This window comes from Haliotis rubra, unplaced genomic scaffold (assembly GCF_003918875.1).
Source record: "Haliotis rubra isolate DU_JTF1 unplaced genomic scaffold, ASM391887v1 Scf387, whole genome shotgun sequence".
NCBI lineage: Eukaryota > Metazoa > Mollusca > Gastropoda > Lepetellida > Haliotidae > Haliotis > Haliotis rubra.
In genome coordinates this window covers 630,722-655,009 of record NW_025767065.1, presented here as the reverse complement: position 1 = coordinate 655,009, position 24,288 = coordinate 630,722, and the positions used below count along the sequence as shown (strand labels likewise).

Below are 24,288 nucleotides of genomic sequence, written 5' to 3'. Positions count from 1 at the left end.
ACTATTAACAGTGGTGGTCAAAGTTCAAATGTCATGCCTAGTTCATAAGTGACCACAAGTGTATAACCTTTGACCAATGGTACATCAACACTTTATCGGCAAGCTAAAAGTGTAAAGATATCAATAATCACTAGTCATAGGTGCACAACAAAATGAAACGACCCATGTACCACCATAATGGTTCATCACCATGTGTCTGATCTCTGACTGAAAACTGAGTCTGGTTGCAACTATTTTTAACACTGTGTCAAATTACTGGTATCCTAGAATTCAATACATAATTTCCAGGGTACAAAATTATATCAGTTTTACTTAAACTAAAAATACTAAACAAGAGTGAGTGTGTGAATCTGTGAAAGTGGCTGAGAGTGTGTGTGTGAGAATGTGTGTGAGAATGTGTGAGTTGTAGTCATCACAGGCATGATATTAATTTATGAGGGAATTTTGTTGAACAGTGTTGGCCCAGTTTGTATACCACTAAATCATAAACAGCTAGAGACAGCTTATGCCTGACACACCTGCTTCAACAGACAGTGAGATAGTCAGGCTGCACCTGATCAGGCAAGAACGCAACATCAGTGGACTGATAAACTGAGGGAAAAGTAAAAAACAACAACAGCCTCATTGTTTAATGTTTAGAGATTAAGTAATGCAAGATTGATGTATTTGGCTATATAGTAGTGAGTGAGTGAGTTCAGTTTAACACCGCTTTTAGCAATATTCCAGCAATATTATGGTCTGGGACACCAGAAATGGGCTTCACACATTGTACCCATGTGGGGAATCAAACCCGGGTCTTCAGTGTAACGAGCCACCACTTTATCAACCCCACCTCCCCAGGTATATAGTACGAAAACTACTAGACACCCAATTAAAATAAACTGAAAGCCAGCACATCCTTGACAGCAAGGAGCAATACATCAGGATCACTCCCTTGCATACAATATGAAACAATTTGAATAATTCAGATTTAAAATCTCCTTGACATTTTTGAGAACTTGAAAGAAAATAAATCAACACTTATGCCTTTATAATGTCAAAGTGACCTAGATATTGTCTTCCAACAAAATCACCATGTTCAGTGGACTGGAGTTGGCACACTGACCTACATCAGCGATACAGCCACTTTTAAACTAATGTGATAAACAATCCCTTCTCCCAGCATGCTTACTGCCACCATCACACAAGCTGCCGGTGTACATCTGCTGGAGCTGTCCAAATATAGTCGAAGCTCATCCTCCTAAAGCCCCCTGGGAGAAGACAGGGGTTAGAACACTGGTAAAATGTTGCGATTCTTCAGCTAACTTATACAATCATCTTGGAAACGCAGCTTGAAAAAATACCACCAGAGGCATTAAGCCAGCTCAGGCTGTCAATATATCACAGTTAGCATTGCTAAAAAAGTAAACTATCTTTCCATTCCATGATAAAATAGCATCCCCTGGTCCATATTTTCCTTCGATTCTCTGCTTAGTTTGATCCAGCAGCAAGCTGTGGCAGGTCTGTCTTGTGAGAGTCTGGAGTCTCAGTCTGGAGCATACTACCTGGCCTGTCTCCCGGGGTCCAACTCAAGTCCAGATTACCCAGCTCTCCAAATTAAGATCACTTCTCTACTTTGAAATTTTACATTATTTTTGCAATTTTTTTTTTTAAATGAGATGTTAATTTTGGGACTAAATGTTAATCTAGGTGCTAGAATACAGAGAATATTCCAAAGGGTTGGTTTTAGTTGCTCTATGGATAACTTATCTACCTAAGGCAATCTTTTTCACACCCAATCCATAATATCTTGAAATACATAACTAATAAGTTTATGTAACAATGACCATCACATTTTCCATATCAGACAATTTTATGATTGTAATACTGCAATGTTTAGACTGGTATCGTAATAGTAGGTACCTAAGAATGTATCATTCCGTCCTCATGAAACTAGCCAATTGAACAAGAGACTCATGATAAGTAAGACATAACATAACCTGATCAAACATCGACAATATCTGCCGTCTGTGCCGAAGACGTCTGAGTCTGCTAGCCAACACCTTCAGCGGTAGTGTCAGTTGATTCCTGTGTTAGTTGATGGACTATTATCAGCTAAGCTTACTAAATGCATGGAAATTTAATTAAGACTCCAGCAAAAGTTGCAGACAGTATCCAAAGTAATATTAATTTAATAAAGCACCGAGTTCTACTGACATCACTTGCAGATTGGAGAATTTAATCTGGCAAGATTGGAAGTAATTTAGTAGTAATGGACTCAGTATTTCACCCAAAGTGAATATCTGAAGGTATCAGCAATCTGCACCAAGTTCTGATACTGAGTTAGGACCAAATATCCCAAATACCACATTGGCCTTTTCGATTCACTTCCATCATCCGCATCCTTTTCTGCTGATGCAGACTATTGCAAGTCTGAGTCAAGTATAATACCTTATTCAATATTCCGCCAAGTTTCCGGTGAATTGCACCTTCAGTTAACCATGTAGTACTGAGAGTGAGCAGTGCTACCTAGCAACTCCTATCTGTGGAATAACCTCCACGTCTGCTCAAGGACACGCTGCCGCAGCACTGGCAGGGGCAACAGTGTTGGCAGGAAACACTGGTCCTGTTGTACTCATCTCTCCCCTACAAGCAGTCTGCCAGGCAAGTTTTGCCATCCACAACCGTTTTTCCACCACAGCAGTTCCATGCATGCAAAAGCCTTTCTTCAACATCGTCTAAGAACATCACTTATCTCAAAAACCAACCCATGCCTAAAACAGCCCCTGTATTCATTAAACAAGAATTGACAATCTCCACAACTGGAATCTGTTTTGAAAGCATGTTTCTACGTTTCTTCAAAATTCAGACATATCAATGCATTTCTCACATCAGTTCATGTCCGTTGATGGTTTCTGCAGATTTTGGTTTATTTTCAATATTCTCAAAGGAATTCAAACTTACTCATCTACACGATCCAAGACTGGTATTTATGGTTGACGGTTGTTTCTGTTAACCATTCTTGAAAGATATCTACTTGCATAACTCTCTAGACAATTTATTTTCTTACAACATGGTTTAAAGTAGAATGTTCACCTACACTTATCCTTTAACAAGCTCACAGAAACAACAGCTCTTCGGATCTGTTAACGCTTCCAATGAAATGTTTTTTGCAGGGCTACTGAAATCCCATAATGCATGACAGGGAATGATGGCATGCACTGAAATCATTCCAGCTTGTGGAGAAATAATGAATACTGAAGAGCTCTTTCCAAACCTGGTGAAAATATTAAAAACATTTACTTTTTTCTTTTAGCACCCATAATTTAAGATAAGATGTTTGAACCTTTCAAAAGCAACGATCTGGTTTAAAACAATATTTGACATTTTTTATTGTATATCACGACACACTTGTGTAACTGATGATACAAAACCATCATTCACCTAAAACAATCTTCGATACACATTTTTATTATTAAGCAAACCATTAACCAAGACAGCTATGTAAGCTCTCTAACATACAGAACCATGACCAGATAGTAAACACTTGTACACGGCCCTATGTACATACTTATTCCAGCAATGACAACAAGATACCAATGTTTGTACAGCACCGACCAGCACCACACCCAAGCAGACGTCAATAAATCTCTGCAGAAACCTGACTGTCTCCTGATCTCCGATAATCACCACCAAGATGGACGCTCAGTGTCCAGTGACTGAGCGAATCGGAAGGAAATTGGCAATGCTCTTTAACTGATTACATCTAATGTGAGCAGCAATGAGAGCATCCTAAATCATGGAAACTGTGCTCCCTGTACATTTACTAATATACCACATGGACAAGTTCTAAAAACTCATAAAATGTTTTTGTGACAAGCTAGACGTCCATTAAAGAAGCTGAATTGGAACATAATGGAACAAAATGATGATCCATATGTATTTTTTACTGAATATAATCATTGTTTTTATTCATCACTGTCCATTGAACTTCAATATTTTACCAGATACATATTAAATTCTACATAGGTAGTGGTATCAGTTATTTATATTCAATTATGTTACAAGTTTCATCAAGTGGTTGAAAAATGTATTGTCTGTTAACTGGTGACAACACAGGTGCTATTGGTAGTGTATGTTGTTTGCTCTTTCACACCATTCTCTGCAACTGCATTCCATCTGCATGACAGCACTCTTAAAATTGAGTGAGTGAGCGAGTTTAGTTTTACTCCGCACTCAGTAATATTCAAGCTATGTGGTGGCGGTTTGTAAATAATCGAGTCTGGACCAGACAATGCAGTGATCAACAGCATGAGCATCGATCTGCGCAGTTGGGAACCGATGACACATGTCAACCAAGTCTGCGAGCCTGACCACCCGATCCCGTTAGTCGCCTTGTATGACAGGCATGAGTTACTGAAGATCAATATTCTAACTCGGACCTTCACGGGTATCTTGAAATAGATTATAGACACACAAACAGCAGTGATTGACATCATGAGCATCAACCAAGTCAGCGACAACCCGATCCTGTTAGTCTCCTCTTACAAGCAAGGGTGGCTGAATATTCCCACACAAAACTTCATGAAGCAATCAGGTTTGTATGCACTGTTCACCTGTGATAGAAGCAGGCTTAGGTACTGTCACTAACACACTAGTCCACCATTAGAGAATATGGACATAATGGAACAACCAGTTATATGTCTTGTTCAAAGAGCTTCAAATGCAATATGATCAAACATATTCTTACTTGCCATCACTCATATTTTCAAGTGGCCAGGCCAATCCCAACTTCTACTTATCTCTCACTTATACAACCCATTCCACTTATCACTGGAGCACATGGGACAGACATGCCCTGTATTGAAGTACAACCTGCCCTTGCTTCCTGTGCTGACATGGCAGATAAAGAAGTATAAACTTTTAGCATGCAGTCATGCGCACATGATAACACCAACTGCAGCAGATGCCCATGACAAAAAGTTTAAAAATATAAAATTGTTCTAACACATACATTTCTAAAACTGCTTGCTCTGTAAGCATCTAATTCTGTTCATTCCACAACTTAAAAAGTCAACTTTTCTGTATAAAATCTCTCAGTAAAAGGAAGTACTTAATCTATTGTATATGTATAAATAATCTTGACCTTATTTTGTATAAATAACTGATGACAATATCAGGTTAAATATTACTTGAAAAGGCTGCTTATTGAAACAGGTGCCCATTAACTATGTACTGCATCAATTTTTCATGTAAATCCTAGACATCACCCTGATGTTAAACCAAACTGACATCCAGCCACCATCTGGATCATACTGCACCAGCAACAATGTCAAGTATTTCTATATAACACTGAAAAGCTCAGTTTGTTTCTCACTCGTACCCAACTGGAAGAAATCTCAATCTCCGACAATAATGTAGATTGATTGATCATCATAGACCCATGAACTAACAAGTCAGCTATGACCTTTCATATTCAAGTCCCTGTGTCCAAACCTGAAGGGCCGTACTTCAGTATTTGAACCAAATACCCCTTCAGCATTCAGTAACAAGGGCCCCTTGTCCCCCACGCCTTGATTCATACACTGACAACCTACTGTCGCCAACTCTATCAACCTGTTTGAGGTAGAAATAACCCTGTCTACCTTGGAAACATTATCAGGAATTATGTGTGAAATAATCTCAATATTAAAGTTGATAGACATGCTAAAGTTTGCCTACTCAGACTACCCTTTCATACGGTCAAGTCAAACAAGATGAAAGAACATTCCTCTTTTTGCAAAGCAATACCTAATTTTAAGCACATAAAATATGTTCAAAGGTCAGTAGCCAAATCAGCCTGTGATATTTCATAACCTTTAGCTTGATTGATTATCCAGTAGCCATTGGCTAGCAGGCTATTTTTCACACTGTCAAGAACAGAAATAATTACAGACCATATATTTCCATCTTGTGCCACGAACAAAAAAAAAAATGACAATAAATATAACTCCCACCTTTCACCTTCCATTCCATAACTAGGACTTCAGAAACGATACAAAACAGCTCAAAAGAAAAATAATCCATAAATTTTACTTCAGTCTGAGAAAAAATATAAGCAGCAAACACACAGCTATTAATGGCCACAGTTTTGTCATCATGGAGAATCGACTATATTCATCTAAGTTAGAAGAATGGCTCATACAGAATACATCTATCTGTTGCTCGGGAAGATTTTTGCCCCAGCATGGCAGAAGCCCACAATCAATACTCCATATTGATCCAACTGAAAAACTGGAAACAAAATCTGCTCTCCGTTTGACAGCAATGCATACCATTTATTAAGATCGAAAAGCCAAGGTTACCTAAAACATTCTGAAATGTCAGTGAAGGAGACACTTAAAGTATTAGACTGCAGCGTTGGGCAATGGCCGTTAGGGATGGCTTGTATTCCAATCTCTAAAGGTGTATTGACTTGGAAACCAAGGGGTTAATTCATTCACACCTCACAGAGTGAGGCATTGCTTGCAGAGCTCATGAAGACTACTTGTCAGGCTTCAATATCTGGCAAATTTGCCAAAATGTATTTCCAAGACACTTTACAGGCTGATCCAACAGCACAACACTCTTTCCTTTTCAGTGCATGTCTCGTTAGAACATGAAAGCAATATCATGTTTCAATGACAAAGTCTGCACACCATTCCATTTCTTCAAAGATAGTACAACTGTTTTTATATTTTTCAAGTTACGGGTGATGATATTTGCATATCATTATCAACAACAATTGTTGACTTTAACCCAGACATGTCTTGGGATGTTTTTTATCCTGTTTCTCCAGACTAACATGTCAAATTGGGCATTTCATAACTACCAAGAAACAAAAAGAAAACATTGGGCATTGAAACTGGCTTGAGCAACAAGAAAATCTTGAGGTACTTCAACCCTGGATCAATAACACAACCAGAAACCAGCTGACGAGTCAATTATTGACAGAATGCTGTATCAGGCTTGTAACATCTTAAAAGCCTATGAAGTATCTGTTACGAACAAGCACCTGCTGTGGAGGTGTTCATGGAAAAGACTGGCAGGGAGGGACACCTTTAGGAGAGGTGTCCAGTAAGAAGACAAGGAAGGAGACTTTTTGGAGGTGTCCAGAAGGGGAACAGAGCAGTGTGGAATACTCCTTGGAAAGTGTCCAGTGAGAAGGCAAACCTCGGACACCTTGGAGGGAGAGGAATTTTCCAGTTGGGGGGCAGGGATCCAGTCAGAGGACAGGGCTGACCATATTTACTAGTATTCATGTGAAGTGCATGTAGTCTAAGTGTCTTACACAGCAACATCTGGGGGCCTGGGCCAAGCCAGATCATGCACTTGTTTCCATTTGTCATCAGTGCAGGAATGTCTTAGTATTCACCACCATCTGGGTGGGTGTTGGTCATGCTCGTCTGCCATTGTGGTGTCTGTGGCAATATCCAGTCTGAGCAGCCATTGTAGAAGTATTCACATTCTGCATCCATTCTAGCAATAACAATACTTGGTGGCCATTGTGGCAATGTTGATACTCGTCAGCCATTGTTACATTAGAGAGGTATGTGGCACTTGTCTTGCAAACTGTTCTCTATCCTCTTAGTTAAGGCTGTTATGAGCATGATTCATTTTGGGTGCATATTCTTTAAGATTTTAATTAAATCAGCATTCATTAGTCAAAGGATTGTCTACCACCTCACCTTGTTACAGGCTGGCTTGTCCTGACCCAAACATTTCCACACACACATATATATGGAGACATGGTTCTAGTACAAGACAGTTGATCAGACAGAGCATCATTAATGACGATCGAGAAGCCATCTTAAGGAACTATTCCTAATCTGTAAAATGAGACTGAACAACAATCTAATTGAATTCTTATTCTCTAAGTCAATACGTCTCTTCAGTGAAATTATGTCTCAGCCTCAGTTTGTGATTGAATACTGGTAGTGCAAGGAAATGCCATTAAGAGATTAATTTACGAGATGGTCTTTTCATCGATGTACAGAAATGGTCGGGAGGCGGCACGTATCAAATGACTTCGAAGACTCTGGGCCATACAAGAACGCTCAGCACAAATACAGGTGTAAAATATGTACCGAAGACTCTGGGCCATACAAGAACGCTCAGCACCAATACAGGTGTAAAATATGTACCGAAGACTGGGCCATACAATAACGTTCAGCACAAATACAGGTGTAAAATATGTACCGAAGACTCTGGGCCATACAAGAACGCTCAGCACAAATACAGGTGTAAAATATGTACCCGAGTTTGAAACTTGAATTATCCGGAATAGTAGTCTGAATCCTATAACTGAATTTTCTTGAAAAATATGTTTCAGTTGTGATTGCAATTTATTCACGACATTCCAGAAGGATCCAACTGTATTTATTTCAACATGTTCCCTGAAGAAACCAATCCAAAACAATTTAAAAAATACTAAACTTTAAAACCATAAAAAGCTCCAAATGCAAATAAAATATTTGTTACATGTCCTCCTATTAGTATCCTCTCAAGTACTAACTAAAAAGTTCCAATTTAAACAAGAACAGAGGAGCAATTTATTTTCAGTAACAAAAAACAAACAAAAAACACCAGCATTAGACTTCAAGCCTTCTGAAACGAAGTAATTTCAAACCAAAACCAAGCACATCCGAAATGGCTGAACAATTGCCGATCAATTCTTATATCTGGCAAGCACCTGCTTCAGATTCCTAGATAGAGTAAGTGGTGGGCCGTCTATCAAGTAGATTGGCTGATTAAGCCAGTGCAGCCCATCTAACTGACCACTGTCTGGAGTGCAGCTGGACTAACACCTATACCATAGACTACAACCATCTGCAGCTGTCGATACCTTCCATGCCGCTACGCTGCTGACCAAATTAGGAAGATGGCTTCTCTACCAGGGTGAGTTCAGCCAGGACAGCTGTAGGATTAGTGTCCTCACAGACCCAGTCCTGGTCTCATTGCATAATGAATCCAATAAAGTCACTCTCTAATGGGTTACGTGTCTATAGGCCACGCTGGCTCAGTGTAAGGGGGCCTGACAAACGTGCAATTGCAGCACATGACACTGTCACTGCACATGGCTATGGGAATCAAGGGGCTGCTGACAAGTAGATGGTAGGGTACTTATGACATATTTCAAGGGTAAATGCAGGGCTTGCACGGAGAAGGAAAACCTGCACAAGAAGTGGAGTGATTCATCAGAGAACTTCGTCAGCTCCAACTGATGAGAGCTGCACATGTGGGGTGCCATGGTGTATACAAACTTGGTTAATGCAGCTTGGCAACTGTCGCTATACTGACTGGCCTTGGACCCGAGTGGGAGACAAATTTCTTGTCATGCAAATGGGACAGCTTTTGGAACTCTCTAGTAATTGCATAGCTTGCAGTTGTAGCCTTACAGACATTTTGTACATCAGCACTTACTATCAGCATGATCTGCAAGTTTCTCTTCTCTATTTTAAGGACCTTAAAATCAATGTAGCAGACTTGGGCTTGTGTGAATTTCAAAATTTCAAAGGCTGATAACAGATCGTCTCATCTGTCTAACAGTAAATTCTGACTCAGTTTCCTAAATAGAGAAAGCCCCTGTCCCACAAAATCTCAGATACTGATTTTATAGTCTGTCAGTTAACCAGATCTCATCTTTTGACAGGTCAACCACACCATCACAGACATTGTCCCCATCACAAGTGTTAAGGACTCCAATAACAAGAAACTGTCATCTTGTCAACATTCCACAAAGGAGGTCCAGTACTCAAGCCTCAGACCCAGTCAGTAGTCCACTATCCTACCCTAGGCACTGTATACTGATTCCAGGCAATAACACAAATCAATCACGTTTCAGTTCTACAATATAACGAGGTCAGCATGACCTTCCAAGTCTCGAAATGCCACGATGGAGGGAAACCAAGACTTGTCTGCTCCTTCTACAAGCTCAAAGCCCCAGGCAGTAAATATTTGCCAAACAAGTATCAATCTCATTAAAACCAGATCTTTAAATGTGACTCAATCCCTCTGTGAAGACCTAAGAACATCTACAGGAGGTTGTGTCAGATGAACTTTTCAGTTAGCATCAAGGCTCCAAAATATGTCAATTCTCAGGAGTAAGTGAAGCATTCGAACAAGCATATCTGTCTAATCTGCTCAAGGAATCTAAAATTCAACGTCGTATTACACTGGTGTGTAGGGGTGAAATGGTATGCTCTTACCATGGTACGGTACAATGTGTATTGCGGTACAAGGCCTATGACTATGAGATATATGAGATATGATTGTAATGCAGAAAATTGACAAGAGCCAAACCTTACATAGTATCATAACATGGGAAAACAATTGTCATAATTTTGTTATTTTGAATGAACAAAATTGTCATTTTATGCCAAGATAGAAAGCTGAAAATATTGAATTTTTGGATTATACAATGGCATACCATGAAGGCAAATATACCATGATTCTACTTACTAACACCACGGTATACCGTTTCACCCCTACTGGTGTGGATATTTTATACATGCATCTCTGAGCAGTGTATGACACTTGGACTTAATTGTTCTATGGAATATTTATTCATGTATTTTTTGGTAAGATCATTCACAAATGTGTGGTAAAGAAACGAAGCTGACATTTGATTACAAGCATTATTAGTTACTGATAGCATTCAGTAATAGCTCTTCCTCCTACCTGTTACTCCAAGACATCTCCACAAGACCTATACCTCCTAGCTGGATAACGGAAATGGGATTTGTATTAACATAATCAGGAAATTTGATTATTCCAGTGTGCTAGTTAACAGGCATTTGCTACAGACCGGGTTCTAAATATAAGTAGGCGTAGATAAATCTGACATTTAAATTACCATCATCCAAAACAAACGATGTCTCAAAGCCAGACATGGCTCTAATTACATACTTAATGGATACAGTTTGAATAAGGTGACAAATTCTATGCTTGGATGTTACGAAACATGCATGTTAATTTGACCCTGCCATTATTACCCTGTCCACCTACTCCTACCCTCCATGCTAGATAAGATTCTCGTGGACTCCCTGTAATCTGTTTGCAGTACAAATTGGACGATCAATAAAGTCAACGTCATTTCCTTCCGATGTTCGAGTTGCCACCTCACCTTGTAACATACACATTATGCAACAGGAAAACAGGCACTAATTACGAGCCAATTACAGGGATGGCATCGCCACCTGCCACCACAACGGCCATAATTGCAATAAAGGGGCAATAATCAACTGTATCAAAGAAAATCCTTATGGTAGCCATGGGACATAACACTGTGATCACATTTCAAAACATCGGCCATAACTCATGCAACCATGGTTACTGGAGGTGATCAGGTTAACTGAAATACGACTGACCGGAAGGTCCAAATGACCAAATTATCTCACATATATTTCCACACAAACGATTTTAACTGCACCTTAGTTCTCAACAAATGTAAGCTTTCAAACATAAAACTTATACAATAGAGATTGTTCATATTTTGAAACAAGTCGATAGTTGTTTCCCAAAAAGGTTTAGGCACAATTTACAACTCATTATTCAAAGAGAAACAAAAAACAAAGTAAACTTAGCATTTATGTGTATACATTAGGTGCGATATAGTTTCGAAGAACGTAAATGGAATTAAAGCAAAACGAGCCACCTAATGTATTGTGAAGACTGATCATTTAGGATGATCCAATAAGAAGTTAGCAGCCAATTCCCAACACTAGTTATCACACACCACATTGATATAATTAATAACATCACACCTCCACACTAGATTGTCTGATTCCTAACATCAGAGAGACATCCCACTGAGCACTGCCAACGAACCTTTCAACTCTCACTTAAGTAGTTTTTAATACCCAACACCTTTCGCACTCATTCTCCATGAATACAAGTTATGGCTTAATGGTCCGCTGCTCTCGGACAGCAACACTTGGGATATTTATACCGGAGATGACTTTATACAATGTATGTGAAATATCTCACACTCACAACTTGTTTTATAGGTAAACTTTTCTACTGAATGAATGAAATCACACATTAATGGTTCTAGATAAGTGTATGGACAACTTTCACTATGACGATACCCAGTGGATTAATATGAGAATGTGGACAAGCCTTTATCAATATTATTTCTACGATGAGTTCAGCTATGCTGTTGGTAGATACAGTAGAAACTTCTGAAAGTATAATTTTCCTAGACGATAAATGACATTTTCATCATCACTTTGACAGGATATTCTTATCAAACTAGCTTTACAAAAGATATTGCCATTTTGGAGCAAGATCGTTTTATGACCTCAAAAATAAACTCTTACTGGACAACTTTGCTTTAACGAAGACGGGACAAAGACAGTAGACCACGTCATGAACGACCAAGCTCGTCAAATTCATTCACACCATTTTCGTGGTCTTATATAAAATAACTACATTTGGGAAAAACACAATGGTCTTTACAAATTCACACTCGTCTGAGTCTACTGTCTCTTATAAACATTGAAATGTGTTCAGCAGCAGCACAAAGTCAAGTCCTGTTTATGTTGATGAACTACAATTACAGTTGGTCTAAATGGAATCATCTACTAATAGCTATCTACAATTAACACTTCAACATTAAACATCGGTGAGATCCTGTATATAAGTAGATACATGTAACTAGGTCTACTTTTCCTCATCTAATAAATACGCATTTGACAGTGTCACTTAACAATGGGCGTTTCCAATATCAATCTTGTACACTTCTGAAGTCAAAGTAGTAATTCCAAAACACCAGCAGATTTTAGCTTTCAATGTTTGAAAAGCTGCCATGATAGAAATCAAACTATCAGGAGATCCCTAAATTCAAACAGTAAAAGTAAGCTGGGTTTAAATAGCCTTTAATTTCTAACATTGTACTACAAACAAAAGTCTTCCGTTTATATATTCTACATTGACAACTAATTCCTGGAATTCTACAGATTGCCTAAAAAAGAAAAAGCAGCTCTTTTAGGTGCTCACCACTATTTTGATCTCACTATAAATAGAATGAGGAAGTACAGTGTAGTTTAAATGCTGTGCAGTGAGCTACAGAGGTGAGAAAATCAATAATGTCACACCAAACAAAAATCCATTTCCATACCAATTCTAATTTATACACACTATCGTCATTCATAGAATACAGATTTAGAGAAAAATGATTCTAAAAGGCTGACACAGCTTGAATCAAATTAGCACTCCACCCACAAGACAGATGTCACCTGTGGAATGAACACGTGCCACGACAAGTCCAGCTGGCGTATTTGTTCAGCCACACATGAATGGCAACATTGATGAACATCTTCAGTCCACTGACCCACACCTTACATGGTTGACAATCACACAAGCTGCACAATCAGCAGAATCATTATCTTCCTTTTCAATTTTTCCAAACAGGTATGAAATTGTAATTACATACCCTCACATGTTCCCAAAACAAATATTTTTCAACAATATTGTAAATTCATCACTTTTGCCATCAAACATAAAACATCAATGCTCATGAGATATTGAATCTGCCTCAATTGATTCAGAAATGTACATAAGTAAATTTCACTTATTTTCACAATAATTTGGCAATTAACTCCAAAAACTCTACTTCAAGTCGCTAGGTAAATATTATGCTATGAATCAGAAAAGTAAAACAAACTTAAACCTCATTTCATCAAATCAGTTACCAGATGCACAAAATTAATTTCCAGATGAATCAAACTGTCTAACAGCTTGCTGTGACCATTGCACCAGAAACAAACTGATGACTCTCATACCTTCAAATAATCACATTGTATGAAGCATAAGGGACTATGAGAAGACAACTGGCTTCAGTAATGTTCAGTTTTCTAGAATGGAGTGTTCCTGTGTGCGATGAACTACCAATGTTACATCAAGAACAGAACCATGTGTAATGTGTTGCAAACAGATCCAGATATGTTCATATTCTAGAACATTTCCCAGATGTTAATGGATTTTCCCTACAATTCCTAATAACAAAAGATTATTTATCAAAATGGGAAGAATTCATTGAGTCCAAGAGCTTCCTAAAGCCATTAGGTTCCTACAAAGTCGATATCCAGAAATCATCCATGCAACAGATGTGTTCACTAAGTTTATGGTTTGTTTTATCAGATACGTGCGGGTATTGATTAGTATACCTGCAGATGTTGTCAGTGCAGTAAAAAGATTGCTCAGTCAAGTTACCGAGGATTAAAACCATAATTCACTCAACCATAAAAACATCTACATATTTTTCCTTTTTACAAATGAATATTAACTCATGTTATTTTCTTTGTACAAATACATTTACTATTAGTAATGATATTATACCAAATCACAAACTATTTCAAATTTGCATCTCATATTCATAACCACACAGCTGATGTCAACCTATGACAAGTCCAGGCCAAGGCATTTACATATCAATATAATGACTATAATGAGCATGCCAAAATTACAGTAATACACCAGGACAAAGGAATCGTGTAGACAATGAAAAGTACACTGAGATAATCACCTCGACATTAACTTGAGGAAAACGCTACTGACACTCGATCTGTTATGTTTTTGAAGGCATTCATCTGGTGCCCAGACAACACCTGTACACACTTTCATCTGTTTGATCAGAAGGTCAATAATATAATCAGGGTCAGACTGCCATAAAATATGTCAGAAAACTTGAACCAAGCAAAGCATGGCACCTACAACTTGGGTTTCAATTACCTACAAGTGAAAATCTATGTTCTACCCATATGGAAATAATCTACTTGTACCTACAGATGATCTTCATTTGCAGAGGTGATCTACCTGTACATAAGTGATCTCTACCAGTACATAAGAGTTCTTACAGTGAATATATCTTCTACCATTAAGTACAGGTCTATATACCAATATACATACGCTCTACCAGTGTATATCATATGTCTACCTGTAAGTAAAGACATCTACAAGTGATCAGATGTTCAACCAGTGTTTACATGTTCTACCTATAAGAAAAGCAGATATAACAGTAAATAGGCATTCTGCCAGGGAATAGGTGTTCTACCTGTATGTTCAGGTGACATACCAGTGAATAGCAGGTTTACCTGTAAGTACAGGTGTTTTACCATGTACAGGTGATAAGCCAAACAAGTAGGGCAAAATGAACCAATATGTCCAGTTACTGTAATCATATCACCTTTAACATAACAGGAGAAGGCAGATTAATAACTAGTGACCATGTCTGAAGTTTTGTTTTTTCATCATCAGTCCAATGGTAAAAATGAAATAACTATCCGACAACACAGCACATCCATTAATTTGTTCAAGTCTAAAAGAAATTGAATACTGTACTTTGCATTCTAATCTGTGACCACAACATCTCAACAATTTATCCTGACACAAACAATACAGGGTTAACAGATAAAGCACCTAAATCTCAGCACCATATACGAAGATGAATGGCCACAGATGCTTTCTTCATCACGTGTATCCATAAAACACAAATGTAATTATTAGCCCTGTCTAATTACACAGGTAATCAGTGTAAATATATAACATCAATCGAACCAGGTAAGGTAAGTACACATCCAGTCCAGCTGGCATGGACAAACAGCATGAGCTCTACCGCTAAACATTAATGAAAACCACACCATACGGACGCAGAGCTCCAGATAAGATTTAGCTCATGTGGGTACTGTACCCACTGTATTTTTTGGAGTGGGTATTATGAATGTTGAGTGGGTATTTCATTTTCCGCTACCCACTGCTTTCAAATGTGCGTATTTCAGTCATTTTACTCACCTAAGTATTATGTCATTATGTAAGTTTACTAAGCAGGTATGTTCTGCCTTATGTCATACCTAATCAAAACCAACTTAAATATAATGGAAATGATTTCATAAAAAATCACTCATCCTATACTGACAGTACAACACTTGTCCTATACTAACAGTACAACTTGATAGCAATCGATGTCTTTTTCATTACGCAAGCGATTTTTATAAATATATTCCGTACGCATTTGTTTTAAACTTTTTGCGTATCTAACATTTTAAATGCGTAATTGGTACGCAACAATTATTTTTCAATGTGTAATTGGAAATTTTCTATGCGCATTTTACCCGGATACGCAGCTTATCTGGGCCTCTGCCGGCGTAGGTGATAACCCTTCATAAATACATCCTACACAGGACCTTCCTGACACTAATCCCACACTACTACACACATAACAGCTTCTGTATATTCATCATAACAGACAAATGAGAAATATTAATACAATTCTTTTGTAAGCAAACAAGGACTTACTCCTCTTTAAGCAATATTCCAGCAAAATCATAACATGGGAAAATTAAACTTGTTTTATTCAGGGTTTTTGCTTCATACAAAGGGCAAGGAAAAAAGGGAATTAACACGGTTAAGGGACAGACTACAGACAAAATGTAACATGGCACTCTGTTGCTGAGAAGCAGTTGAACACCTTGAGAACCCTCACTCCAGTACCGAGAGGCACAGACAGTTCTAATGTGGTCATATTGGTTAAACATGGATATGATGCACTTCTGGCAATCATAAGCAAAAGACCAACTTCACAGAATAATAGTAACTGATTTTCCAGTTATGAACATGTAGGTTTGAAAATGTCTAAAAATCACTGTAATCATTATGCATAATTGAGGCAAGTATAAATTTTTATGAGAAAATCACAGGCAGGCTTATTAAAAATGTATTGCAAATATAATCTCCGTATGAACTTGTAGGTCATAAAACATGATGCACAGTATATGCCACAGAAAGAGTCTTACAAACACTTAAGTCAACCCAAATACAGTTCGTTTTCTGTTCATAGGCTGTCTGAAGCCACAACCTTCCATTAGAGACCATATGGACTCTGGTACCATATACTGTGTCTTTAATTATATTGGCAACTTCAAATATCTTCTGGAGCAAGTTAATGTACATAAAGTACTTTTCCTATGTTTTTTATGAGACTCACAATACCAATGTATAAAGTGATGTCATGGAAATCTTAAATAAACCTTGACGTAATCAGTACTAAATGGTCTATAGATCAAGGGGGTTAACTCACATTTGGTTACCTTACTCAGAAAATTGACAGGCAGTTTTGTTTTTACTTTAAAAAGAAATTACTAATCCATGTGAGGTTAGGAGTAACCTGAAAAAAATCCACACACTCGTGTAACTGACTAATCTAAACATCTGTGGATATGAATAAATCGTGACATACGGGAGGAATTGGGATTTTGCATGTAAACAACGGAAAATATACTCACAAATGATATAATAGCGGCTAATAGAAGAATCTTGACTAAAAGATCATCGAATTGTTCAAGAATAAGTTCCCACAGTGGTTTGCCTGCAAAGAAAACGGCAATGGATTAAAGAAAGTATGTCAAAAATGAATATACGCGACCGCGGGTTGACATGGCATAACGATCCCATGTGACATTGCATTTAGGTATATAAAGCGACCACGTTGTTGGATAGCGAAAGGATACACACGTCGATAAACCACTTACCTTCTTCCGCCGGCAATTCTGAAAATACAAATAGAAAAGAGAATGAAATATGTTATATTCATATGTTTCAAGCATAACATAAAAGGTATTGATAAGTAAACGTAACATGAATCGCCCTATAACGAGGACTGAAAGCATGGCTTCTCATCGATGTATAAGGGCTTACTGACGCCATTGGCCATACATTACAATATGGCGATGTAAATTATTGAAAATTATTATTTATCACTGGATTAAGAAAGGTATTATACTCACCGTTTGGTCCATACTTTTCTAATGACTTCTTGATAGCATCGTCCTGGAGGCCGACGGTTTCATCGACGCTAAAATGCGCCGCAACCTCTTCCACGGGCTTGCAGTGTGCAAGATCCATTGCACGGATTTTACAGTATCCTCTTAAATTGTCACCTACGGCTCATGCGCTGTGGTTAAAAGTTTAACCCGTATCCCCAACGTTCCCTAGTTTGAATGGTTATGATGAAAAGCGAAATTTCAAGCCAGAAATCAAAATTTCTAGCTAGTATCCCCTACACTGTGAGTTCGGTCTTCAGTGAACTCCGTATAGATAGAAAGTTCCACAGCGAGGGGGGACAGCCTTCTGCTCCCAGCACCGACACTAAGAAAGCACTTGGGTAAAAGAATCAAGGGCTACGGGTTAACATTAGAACAGACATTTAGCTAGAAGAGTGTCTACGTCAGTGTGGACTGAAATAGGCTCTATCTTATTCGCTAATTATATTTGCACCGCAGCTCTGCACACGTGGCCCCCTTAGACTTAGGAACTTGGAATAGCCCATACCGGTCTACGTCACACGCGAACCCAATGTGGTGAATTCTGATTGGCTGAAACGGCCTCTATGGTTAGGCAATGTTGCGATTTTGCTATGACGTCAATATGGGTATAGCACTACAAATTCCGTGCTATTTTTATTTTCTTGCGGAAAGTATGGACAAAAGAGGTACCTTTTCGTGTTCGCTGCTCACACCGTCCCAAGCTCTCGATCCAAGGCACACACCGGTCCTAGATAACCTTTCCACGGTGAAATCAATGCTAGACTGCCGAAAGAGCTCTGCAAGAAGCTAGCGCATCTGTCCGAACACTTACCTGTAAAACTTGTTGCAGTGAAAACAAGCGGCGCATTTGTATAAATCCAGCATATTATGTCATACGACACGTTCATTTGGAAAATTGTAACAGATGGAAATTCCTGAAGATAATTATCAGGTATAACGCATCGAGGCATTCTATATGTTTAAAAAACAACATTTATATTCTATGGGAAAATATTTGCATATCAGAATTGGTAAAAACCCTGCTTGCTTGTGAAAGTCTTGAGTTGCGTGACTATGTAGGTTTCTAAACATGGCGCTAGACTGGCTAGGAATCAGTCCATGAATGACCGATCTTTGTATATCACAGTGCAAAATATATTATTGCATGTGCAGAGTATAGTTACAAATGACCGAGTTCCAGTGTCAAACTTTTGACAACTCGATCTGCTTCGTTCACATTTAAAGTGATTCAGTTTACACAGTCTGCCTTTATAGAGCCGTTTACACACAAAAACCCCAAATCTCAATATCTTTTCCCCTGATTTTTTTGTTTTGATACATTCCTCTTCAAAAAGACCAAAAGGTCATTATTTCATATTATAACAGACTGTATTGAACACTGCACAACCAATTTCACAGATAATTAATTGTCGTTTTTCTCTATTGTTTATATTAAGATTATATATTAGAAGGAGCCAGGTGAAGAGACAGCTTTCGTGTCGATCTCTGCAAAGTAATAAATCAGTGTTTATATGCAATAAATCAACATTCAGTCCCCTTTTTCTAATTTTATTTGTTTTATCACCGAGTTCACCGAGTTTTTTTGTCAACGAGCTGAGAGTATGTACGGATTTCACGGCAACGGATTACAGTGGTTAGGAGATTACCCTCAGCCCTTTTGGACGGCGTTGTTTTGAAATTTCGGATATAGCCATTTGAGTAGATCGCAAATCAGCACGATTTGTTTTATCGTTTGTAATATATGGTAAATAGAGATGTAGTGTTTCCTCTATACTGCTCGTCATATGGACATATATCTGTTATTCATAGTTTATTGTTACGAGAGGCGTTGTGGTAGACTAATGGGTTAAAGCGTTCTCTCGTCATGGGTATAATATGTGAAGCCCATTTCTGATATCCTCCGCCGTGATATTGCTGGAATATTGTCGAGAAGGCGTAAAACCACATCCACTCACATATTACCCCCCAAACTAAAGGCTTATAATGTTTTTATGAATATATCATGAATATATTGTTTCATATGAATAATCAAATCAACGCTCAAGTCAACATTTCACAGACCCAGTTTGTTAAACAGTACACGCAGCCTCGTACGTATATGAAACACGGGTCAAACAACGCGCAGTTTTCTCGACATACAATCACACGTTATCAGGCCGCGACGCGCCCACCCGTAAAGCAACCGACGACAGCGATCGGTTGATGAAAGCACGTGACTATATGTCACGCACTCACTACAATCTCCACGTACATACTGCCTGATGAAATTGAACGGGATTGTTCTGGAGCTACCCTGAACATAATACAACCATTTGAAAGATGTGTATCTCACGTAATATAAGCTTTGTGTACAATACTATCGATATACACACACATACGTGGTTCTATATCACAACGCCACGTATAGGCGTGTTGATAATTGAGGCGATTGCTCAAGGCACCAAATTTAACTCTCTTTTCATGTTGATGGAATATTCCATCAATAAACTACATGCAGTAGAGAGAGTGAGTTAGCAGTATTTTTAGCGGGGGTCACCAGAAATGGGCTTCACACATTGTACCCATAAGGGGAATCGAACCCGAGCGAACGCTTTAACCTCAAGGCCACACCACCGCTCCACTGCTACTACTGTTGCTACTACTACTGCCGCTACTACACCACCACCCAAATACTACTACATTGTACTACTACTCAGTGACTACTATACCACTACTGCTGATTCTACTACTACTACTACTACTACTACTACTACTACTGCTGCTGCTACTACTACTACTACTACACCACCACCCAAATACTACTGCTGCTACTACTACTGCCACTACTACACCACCACTATACCAAATACTGACTACTACTACTACTACTGCTACTACTACTACTACTACTGCTACTGCTGCTGCTACTACTACTACCACACCACCACCCAAATACTACTACTACTACTACTACTACTACTACTACTACTGACTGCTACTACTACTACTACTACTACTACTACTACTACTGATGCTGCTACTACTACTGTTGTTGCTGCTACTACTACTACTACTACTACCACCACCACTACTATCGTTGTTACTACTACTACTACTGCTGCTGCTGCTGCTATTACCACTACTACTACCACCACCACCACCGCCACTACTACTATTGTTGTTACTACTACTACTACTGTTGTTGCTGCTGCTGCTACTCCTACTACTACTACTACTACCACCACCACCGCCAATACTACTATTGTTGTTACTGCTACTGCTACGGCTACTATGTGGACGTGAAGTCTGGTGTCCCCGTCATACCCAGACTAGTGTTCTCAGTGTATCACAAATCCCACCCTGCCGCTGCATCTGTTAGTCCTGCGTATGTACATATATTCCGCCATAGAACCATTCTATAATACATACACTACAAATAATTAATGGAAATAATCGATAAATAAAGCAACCACATATAATTATACACAGTATTAGGTTACCCTGGGTGCAGTTTTTACAGATGTGGAAAACGACAAGGAAATCGTTTCAAACAAACTGATCTGTAAAATATTCAGATCCTATTCATACATCTATACTAATGTTACTGGAAGCGAGGGTAGTACAGACTCATTCACACAGGCCCAGTCATGCACAGAGCCAGTTTAAAATGGGTCAGGACGGAACGTGAATATTCATCAACGGTAAAGGGCAACGACCAGGTTCCGGGTATAGATTGAACGAATATGACATATCGACGTTAAACACCCACCATTCACTGATTCTTCTTCAGGACTCACGAATACACACACTGCCATAAAATAAACGACATATTCAGTAATCGAGAATCGACAGATGTGTGATTGAAGATTGAGAAGATATATTCGTGAGTTCATATGTCAGCAATTACATGTACCGTTATACACGGAGACATAAAGTCAGGTATAGATGCACGGAGATGATATCGTGCTGATGGTAATGCGTTGAGCCATCCTGGGTGCTGACACAGGTTCGACCCCGACATGATATCAGTTTGCACCGATTGACCTTTCTTTGTTTCACCTGCCGGCGATATTGATCAGTGTACACTCATTTGGGACCGCTGGTGATTTACGTGTGTATCAATCATGGCTGTATCGTCATATAATACACGTCTGACAGATGAACATCAACCTCGACTGTGACCCCACATGGTGTATATCAACCTCAACTGTAACCACGCATGGTGTATATCAACCTAGACCGTAACCATGGTGTATATCAATCTAGACTGTAACCCTGGTGTATATCAACCTAGTCTGTAACCCTGGTGTATATCAACCTAGACTGTAACCCTGGTGTATATCAACCTAGACCGTAACCATGGTGTATAACAACCTCGACTGTAACCCTGGTGTATATCAACCTCGACTGTAACCCTGGTGTATAACAACCTCGACTGTAACCCTGGTGTATATCAACCTCGACTGTAACCACGCATGGTGTATATCAACCTAGACTGTAACCCTGGTGTATATCAACCTAGTCTGTAACCCTGGTGTATATCAACCTAGACTGTAACCCTGGTGTATATCAACCTAGACTGTAACCCTGGTGTATAACAACCTAGACTGTAACCCTGGTGTATATCAACCTAGTCTGTAACCCTGGTGTATATCAACCTAGACTGTAACCCTGGTGTATATCAACCTAGACCGTAACCATGGTGTATAACAACCTCGACTGTAACCCTGGTGTATATCAACCTAGACTGTAACCCTGGTGTATATCAACCTCGACTGTAACCCTTGTGTATATCAACCTAGACTGTAACCCTGGTGTATATCAACCTCGACTGACTGTAACCACGCATGGTGTATATCAACCTAGACTGTAACCATAGTGTATATCAACCTAGACTGTAACCCTGGTGTATATCAACCTAGACTGTAACCCTGGTGTATATCAACCTAGACTGTAACCCTGGTGTATATCAACCTAGACGGTAACCCTGGTGTACATCAACCTAGACTGTAACCCTGGTGTATATCAACCTAGACTGTAACCCTGGTGTATATAAACTCCGTCTGTAATCCTGGTGTGCATGTATACATGTATATGGCTTAATACCAACCGACCTGTCATAAAATTCTTGTCATTATAAGGTCATGATTGGTCCTGGTGTGTGTCACTGTACTGATAAAGCAGATTAATTCGGGGGCTGATAAGGACACTGACGTTTCGCTATTATCGGAATGGCGAAAAAAAGTCCTTATCATGTTTGCTGCATTGTGTATTAAATGATAAAGCTAACAGACTGTACATTCCGGGTGATATTACCATGGTAAATGTGGAGTACATCATCCCCGATAGAGTCATATCTAGGCTCTATGCAACAAATGTCAGATCTATTTAGGCAGTAACAGAAATTTTGATGATGCTTCATTGCGAGAAATTGTGTCGCTCTTTTCGAAAATATATAGCACTTGACAAACAAGTCATTATCCAGTAAACTAGCACCGTATTCCATCTTTATATCAGTTTCCGTAACAATCATTTCGTATTGCCCTTGCAAAATCCGATGTACCTCACACGAACTGTATATGGTATGTATAGATCTTGTAACAGAATGACAGTGAACATGTTGTGATTAGAATGGTGTGTCAGTAGTAGCAGACTCAGCTTGGCCCTAAAAAAGTTTAATTTTGATAGAAACAAGGGCTTGAATTTAAGTGGTAAGATGTAAACTTGCCTCATTTTGGGCTTGGACGTTTCAGGAATGGCTGGGCGGAAGGGAAAGTAATATTGTGTGGGAGCTGTGATATAGACTATAGCAACGGCAGCAGCAACAGACGTAGTAGTAGTAGCAGTAGTAGTAGTAGCAGCAGTAGTAGTAGTAGTAGTAGTAGTAGTAGTAGTAGTAGAGGAGGCGGGGGCAGAGGAACAGGTAGTAGTAGTAGTAGTAGTAGTAGTAGTAGCAGTAGTAGCAGTAGCAGCAGCAGTAGTAGTAGTAGTAGAGGAGGCGGGGGCAGAGGGACAGGTAGTAGTAGTAGTAGTAGTAGTAGTAGTAGTAGTAGTAGCAGTAGCAGTAGCAGCAGTAGTAGTAGTAGTAGTAGTAGTAGCAGTAGCAGTAGCAGTAGCAGTAGTAGTAGTAGCAGTAGCAGTAGCAGTAGTAGCAGTAGCAGTAGTAGTAGTAGAAGTAGTAGTAGTAGTAGCAGTAGCAGTAGTAGTAGTAGTAGTAGTAGTAGCAGCAGTAGTAGTAGTAGTAGTAGTAGCAGCAGTAGCAGTAGCAGTAGCAGTAGCAGTAGCAGTAGCAGTAGCAGTAGCAGCAGCAGCAGTAGCAGTAGTAGCAGTAGCAGTAGCAGTAGTAGTAGTAGTAGTAGTAGTAGCAGTAGCAGTAGCAGTGTCAGCAGCAGCAGTAGCGGTATTGGTATTGGTATTGGTAGTGGTAGTGGTAGTGGTAGTGGTAGTAGTAGTACATGTACTTGTAGTTGATAGTAGTAGGAGGAGGCGG

General features: G+C 39.0%; 1 protein-coding gene across 1 annotated transcript in view; it reads right to left on the bottom strand.

The window, feature by feature from the left end:
* Positions 1-18,232, bottom strand: part of LOC124286587 (calcium-transporting ATPase sarcoplasmic/endoplasmic reticulum type-like) — a 57,424-nt gene extending 39,192 nt beyond the window's left edge. Inside the window, 3 exon segments of the mRNA XM_046722961.1 lie at positions 17,280-17,362; positions 17,526-17,543; positions 17,781-18,232. Of these exon segments, the coding sequence (XP_046578917.1) occupies positions 17,280-17,362; positions 17,526-17,543; positions 17,781-17,898 (219 nt within the window). The 5' untranslated portion in view covers positions 17,899-18,232.
* Positions 18,233-24,288: the final 6,056 nt, after the last annotated feature.